Source organism: Vidua chalybeata, chromosome 1 (genome assembly GCF_026979565.1).
Source record: "Vidua chalybeata isolate OUT-0048 chromosome 1, bVidCha1 merged haplotype, whole genome shotgun sequence".
Lineage (NCBI taxonomy): Eukaryota > Metazoa > Chordata > Aves > Passeriformes > Viduidae > Vidua > Vidua chalybeata.
The window spans coordinates 43,117,659-43,124,865 of NC_071530.1; the positions used below are offsets into that span (position 1 = coordinate 43,117,659).

Below are 7,207 nucleotides of genomic sequence, written 5' to 3' on the forward strand. Positions count from 1 at the left end.
TAGGCATGAGTAACTAATTTTTTTGAAATAATTGAATTTTCTGTGTTTGTCTTAGGAGTAGTGTGTTTGTTGCCTGTTATAGCAGAGGTGAGATGCTATTGCTGATGCCTGATCTGGAGGGACTTCCATAGTGTTACTACTCTGGTGTGTTCAGTAGTGGCTTGTGCAGAGCCTCTCCTTGCACAGACCACACATAGTTCCCTGAAGGCACCACTGAGACCAGGATGGCTTTAAATGATAGCTGCCATCATGCTAAATGACATTGGAAAGTGAGAAGCTGAAAAACCCCTTAGCTGCTGATTTGTGACATAGTTATCTTTCAAGGCAGGTCATGACAAAGTTATTGAGAGATATTAACCTGGCAACTAATGCCTATGGAGGAGCACAACTTCAGCATTAATCTTGTTTTGTGGCTTTTGTCAGTGTGGCATAAAGGTAGGTGTATTGTAATTGATCTCCAAGCCAGAAAGGAGATGTTAATATGTAGCTGGCATCAGAATAGTCAAAATGAAAACCAGTGGAATAATAGAAAATTCTTTGTTCACTTAGGGAAAGATTTACAACTTCCTCAGCCAGCTAAGAATACAACATTATTATATTGTCAAATTTTAGTAATTTTGCACTCATGCGTAGAAAATCAACTGTGAATCACCAGATAGCCTGATAAATTCAGATCCACTAAATGACTTGGAATGGTTTTAGACACCCTGTGTCTAAAATCTGCAGTTCTCAAGACTCCTATTTAGCTCCCCTCTAACTCCAGCAGTGCCTATGATTTTGCTGATATTCTTTACTGCATCTTGCATACTCAGAAATGCCTTATCCTTGATTGAACCAAGTCTCTATTTTATGTCCACACTCCATCATTATCCACAAATCAATTATCAATATGGCCTTTGGGTCTTGTTGCAGTTCAGTTTCTCAGGCACGTTGTGTGTGCTGCATGCAAAAAGAGCTGGCAAAAAGAGTAATTTTTTTCTCAGGCCACAGCTTCCGTGGGTGACAGTGTCCCCAGACTGGTAATATCTGCTGTGCAGCCAGTGGGTTGGTGGTCACAGCATGCTTCCAGCCCTGTGTCTCCTCTGCCTGGAGCATTGGGACTGCTCTGTGCAGCCAGGAGTGAGGGAAGTTGAGCTCAATGAATCCCTCCATCTAAGGATCTGTAACAAAGAAAGAAAAGAACGATCTGAGATATTATATTTAAGCACATTACTGTATTATCCGAAGCCAGACCCTTGATTGGTAGAGCCCAATGTAATTCCTTGGATTTTAGCACACTGGAAAACAATTTAGGCCAGTGTGGGATGGAGGCCTGGCCCACAATTTTTCACAGTAATGAAATCCCAGATGTCAGATGTCCCTTTCACTCGTGTTTTCTTGGCTGAAGAAGAGATGATGACTCACAGTGAGATTGTAGGTGAGTGAGCTATAGGATAGCATGAAGAGAGTAAATGCCAGTAAATCAGGAAACATGGATGGCCAAATGTGGCTGTAAATGGGAGTTCTGCACTTGTTCTCACAGCACATTTGGTGGTAAGGCTTTAATTCTTTTTAAACATCAGTGCAGGTATCCCATATTTCATGTGAAATAGCAATCTGTAATTGTGCCTCTCTAGGATTTTATATGGATGGATAAATGTCCCCTAGCACAAGATCAAGGCCATAATGGACAAACCTCACTTTCCAGGAAGCACTTTCTCCTCTCCTTCCATCAGGATCGTAGATTCACTCGGTGACACCTCTTTGACATTTACTCTCTGAGATCCCACACTTCTGCCTCTGTGATGCATGATGTGGTAGTAGAGTCAAATTAATGCAGCTCTCAAGTCCAAACAGAGCCTGATGTCTTCTTTAGTAAAAGCAGGTTATAATTTTTGTTACCTACCCCATAATTTTCAACCTATGAACATCTTCCCCTTAATTCTATTGTATCAGCTATTACACACATTAGCTGATTTGCGTGCTCTGCCAAGCTGAACAGAGAAGACTCAAGTCTGCAGGTCACATTTATTAGCAGAAGCAGTACTCCCAAGGTGTATGTTTGCCTAATTATTCATCTTTAAATAGACAGGACTGCCCAAAAATTGAACATACTTGTCTAAGAGGGAGAGAGGAGTCATTAAAGGCACTCATGAAGTAGCAGTGATTTCAGGACAGCTTGTCATGTATTCATTTTTAACTGTTGGGAAGAAATAGTGATATTTTTTATAGTGTTTTGTGAAGAAATGTACATTGTTTGTCAAACAAATCTCCATTTAGCTTTCGGTCGTAATCCAATCCCTAGGTTTCTAGTGTCTGAGAATTAATTATTTCTAACAGTTTTTAGTTTCTCCTAAACAACATTCTTGGTAGAAAATAAAAAGGTAATTTGTAGTTATAGGAAGCAGGACTGAATCAGGTCTAGACCTATAGAGATTCCAGCTTGGCCCTGTGACTTCTGATCCTGGGTCTTGGCTTTCTCTGCCCCAAGCTCCTGATCTACCTCCATGTCTGGAGCCAGCAGAGTGGTGACCTGAAGCCAAAGGGGGATCACACCTGGGCATGATCGTGGTGCTAGAAAAGCAAAGAGCAAGTGAGATGGGAGAAGTTTGAGAACCAATAAAGTCTTTGCAATGTTTTCCTAAGAATTGAGGAATTCACATAATATGCAACTCTTACTGGCTGATATTTTACTGTGATGATGTTTTTCCTCAGCAATAACAGGATGATCACTGATAAAAAGCAACTACACTGCTAGATTGATTATGCTATTGGGTGAGAAGAGTTGAGCTTGCCCTGGTGTTAAGACATGTAGCAAAATCAGTACAAAATCAGGAAAAACTACAATTGCAGTTTGTGAAGTTGCTGTTGGGAGGAAGGTTTAACTATTTAAACTGCTATGGAAAGTGTGCCTGTTCCCTCTGAACCTATGTGCACCTGTAGTGAAGTTCTAAGCCTTAATGCTGGCACCAGGGATCCGTGAAGGGGATCTGTGATTCCTTTCTCTGCCCCTCTATAGAACATCCTTGATACAGCCACAGGCTGACGGTGTCCCATCTCCTGCTGCCTCAGGCACTGGCTGGGAGCCTACTGCAGGCACCATATGACGTGGCTCCCTTCCACACACATCCTTTTTATCTAAAAGACAACCAACTCTCAACTGCTCTAATATGTAACCGTTTAGTGAAAAAAACCAAATGCTGTGTCAGAAGCATGAAGAGCAGGCAGATAATCTCTGAAATGCTGAAGGAAAATTACCCTGGTATTTTCATCAAAATATGAAGCCATCATTGAGTGAAAAATTTTATGTTACCTGTGATACATGAATTTAAAGATGTTTTTCCTTTAGGAGGAAGAAATGCTGTTCATTGTCTTGCAGTTTTCAAATGGTTCATTTTTATAAATCAATATTAAGATGGTATGAGTGTGTGTTTTGTCACTGAGTTCCAGATTTGTGTTCTGATAAAAGGAGAGCACTATAGAAAAGAAAAAAAAGTGTCAAGTTAGCTCATACTGAGCTTGTACAATGGTTTTCTTGTATTTTATAGAAGCTAAAATAAAGCAATGAATAACAAAGTGTGCTCACATAAAATGCCACTGGTGTTCAGCTGACTGGGTTGCTTGTTTTGGTTTTGATGAAATCCAGAGGCAGTAATACATGTGTGTTTACCAGACTTCTTGTAGATAAAAGAGTCTGTCAGACTCAGCAGGAAGAGGATTCTTGGATTGTAACAATGAAGATGGCCATGCTTCCCATGACTTTGCTATGGCCAGGTTTTTATTCTTGGGCTCTGTATAGCAACTAAAACCGGAGAAATTCTCCAGGAAACTTTAGTTCCTTTTCCTGTCAGGCAAACAAGGTGCATAATGATATTTTAATCAAACCTACATTCAGAAGGAATCTACACTAGTTAATGCCTGTGTTACTACATAACATGAATTACCTTTTCTATAATATTTATCCCCAGATCTGCCATTGGGAAGCTGGGAGTGGAGGTATTTGAGGCCGTGTACAGCTGCCTCAAGCAAGTGAGACAGCAGAATGCCAGTGAGGAAGAGATCAGGAGCTGTTTGGAGAAACTGGTTTCTAGAGCAAGTGATTGCTTTGAAGTGGATCAGCTGCTGTACTTCGAGGAACAGCTACAGGCTTCAGAGCCTCATCTCCAGCTGTAACAGTGTGTCAGCAACAGCTGGGAATGGCACAGAGCAAGAAGAGGCCTCCTTCAGGCCAGCAGGCAAGTACAGGAGGTATTTGGAGGACACTGCTGAGGGTAATGTAGTACATAAGCATGTGGGTAAGCTCCATTTGAGAGTCCAGGCTGCAGTGGGAAGTGGGTAAATATGGCACAGATTTCAGGGGCAGGAAGAAGAACAAATGTTTGTGACAGTGGAGGGAGGATTCACAGTTACCTGTGTCCCCTTCTGCCACTTAAAGCAAAGAAAGGGTGTTCTGGGCCATGGCTGAACACCAGTCCTGCACTCAGAGCATCACTGGCAAAGCTGCCTTTGATGGAATGATGCAGGATTAGACTCCAGCTGCTGTTGATTTCTGTGCTAACTCATCCTTGTGCTACTTAAGCCCATAATTTTTGTAATTTGGCAGATTTACTCTTAAACATGTATGTATATGTATGGCCACTCAGCCCCTAATAGTCTTATTATTGATTGTTCAAAAGGGCTGCATTTCATCTGAGCTTCAAAGGAACTGTGGACATACATACGTATGTACATATTTATATACATATATGCATGCTCACATACACAGAGATAGGTGTGTATATTCATAATGGCAGAAGAATGTCTGGTCATACACTTTACTTGTCTAAAGAGTTTTGGATTAAATTCATTCTTCAAAAATGGAGCAATAAACTGATTTTTTTCTGCCTTGCACATTGTTACCGTTAATGTTCTTCCTTAGTGTTTATGCTCCCTTCTTCATATGCATCTCACTCCTGCTGGTTTCAACTGTCTACCAGGCTCTGATTATATACTTAATGTTTTCCTTCTACCTCTTACTTCCTTATTCTGCATTCTGAGCTCCTTCCTCCATCTGTGTAAAAGACTAAAGGTTAACAAAGTCATACAATTGGTAAAGGAATCTAAACTGAATTTTAGACCAAATGAATTTTAGGCATTGAGCCATTATCATAATCCCTATGCTTCCTGCTTTTTCCCCACAACTCTTAAAGGACTTTGGGACTGTACTAAATAAATTAGAAGAAACTCATAATAAAAATATCCAAAAAACATTTCTATTTGACCTATTTACAGTGAAGTATACCACTACTGATGGTCAATTAAGCAGTGCTACTGATCCATTTTTATGACATGTGTTAAGAACAAAACAAAAGGCAAGTAGAGTCATCTAAATCTCTTTTAGCAGCAGCATAAGCTGAGGAAGCAAAAGGCACATCCAGCTACAGATGATGTGGCACTATACTTCCAGCTCAAAGTATAAGAGATTCTGGTGTGTTTCAGCTTTTTGTAGCTTTAGCCTTTGTTTAGAACACACGGTGTTACAAGCCAGAGACTAAAGTCCACTATGATGTTCACTGAGGTAGGGAAACATATTTGTTTGTCAGGTTTCGGTCTCTTTCCTATTACTTCTTCTTGACTTACACTCCCCATCCCTCTCAATGTTGTGTTTTGATTCCATATTTTCTGCACATAACTTAAGACCATTTTAAAACAGAAGTGTTGAAGTCTGAGATACAGGAAGAGTGCTTGGCTGTTGCAGGGACTTTAAAGTCCAAAAGTAAACAATGAGTAACTGACATAGTGAGAATAATGTCAGAGGAAGATAATCTTCACTCCTTCTTCTACCTCTGCTGCAATTCAAGGTGACTTATCACAAAAACTTCAGAAACAGCCTCTGTAAGCAGTCAATACCTTTTTTATTAGTGACAAAGACTTATTCAAGTTTTTTTCCATGCAGCTTGCAAGAAAAAATACCTGGGTAAGAGTGGGTCAGGCTCCTTAAGGCAGTCAAGGACTCACATGATCATTAAAGGGAAACCTTTAAAACCTGAAAAACATGGTTTAGTCAATCAGATTGACTTCATGGAAATGGTTGCTCTCTGATGAGCAGTATTTTTTTTTTCATTTGTTACACAGGAAAAAGAATTCACAGTGCCTTTTACACTTACTTAGTTGCTTTCTGCTCTCTGCAGGGAATGACCTTCAAAGGCAGGTGAGGATCTGGAGGTTCTGGTTTACAGCTTGTATGCTTTAAACCATACTTTGTTTCATTTTGTGGGTTTTTTACATGAATCATACCACAATTAGCCAATGTAGTGCACACAGTACACACAGCAGGAAAATTTTGCCCTTGAGCTGTGGAAAAAACACAGAAGTACATCCCATGGATTTGACAGAAAATTTTACATTACTGTTTGACTTGCAAAATCCCATTGCTGGTGGTCATTAGTAGAAATCTAAAAGTAAGGAGGAGGATTGTTGATATCATAGATCTTCAGTAACAAAAAAGCAACAGAACTGCTGGAAGAAAATGTGAGGAAATAAATGTAAAGGCATTGAGTTGCTGGGCATAAATCTTCATAAAAAGTCCCATTTAACCTACATATTTATACCAAAAGCTTTGCAAGCATGAGGCAACCTTGCTGCCTTTTTTATTGATTCTCTTAAAAATGTTACAAGATGAATTGCTTGATGAAGAGATATTGAAAACAAAGGAAGTGGGGTGAGTATTTTTTTTCATGCTTTGAGGCCTTAAACCTAGTATAAAGGTGTTTGAACTATAAAGGGAAAAACAACATCTGAATTTTCTGATAAGAGGTATAACTGTCAGTTTCTTGTCGACAGCTGGATTAGGAGGCAAACCAATTCTATTTTTCAAAGCAAACAAAAAGGAAACCCTTTCTTAGAGGTGATTGTTCTGATGGAAAATTTCTAGAAAGCATCAGAATCCCCTCTCTGCAAGATGAAATAGAGGTTCCCATGCCTGAAAATCCTGCCTGCAGGAAAGGACCTTCCTCCCTCGTGGACCTGGCTTTGTGACTGTTGCCCTGTGATGACCAGCTCAGAGGTGCTCTCACAGCCAAACCACAAACCTCCACCTGGCACAGCAGGAGCTCACCCTGGCTGCTGCTGGATCTCTAGCTCCACACATAACCAGAGCAATGGAGCATCAAGCAGATACACAGGTGAAAAAAAGGGCAGGAGGCAGCAAAGTGGCCATATGGATAATGCAAAGGCTGACCTTTCATCT

At 40.3% G+C, this 7,207-nt stretch overlaps 1 protein-coding gene across 4 annotated transcripts in view; it reads left to right on the plus strand.

Moving 5' to 3' along the window:
* Positions 1-4,869, plus strand: part of NEK11 (NIMA related kinase 11) — an 81,676-nt gene extending 76,807 nt beyond the window's left edge. For all 4 annotated transcript variants that reach the window (XM_053958661.1, XM_053958676.1, XM_053958670.1 and 1 more), the window contains one exon: positions 3,948-4,869. In XM_053958661.1, the coding sequence (XP_053814636.1) occupies positions 3,948-4,152 (205 nt within the window). In that variant the 3' untranslated portion in view covers positions 4,153-4,869. The remainder of the gene's footprint in view (positions 1-3,947) is intronic.
* The last annotated feature ends 2,338 nt before the right edge of the window (positions 4,870-7,207 follow it).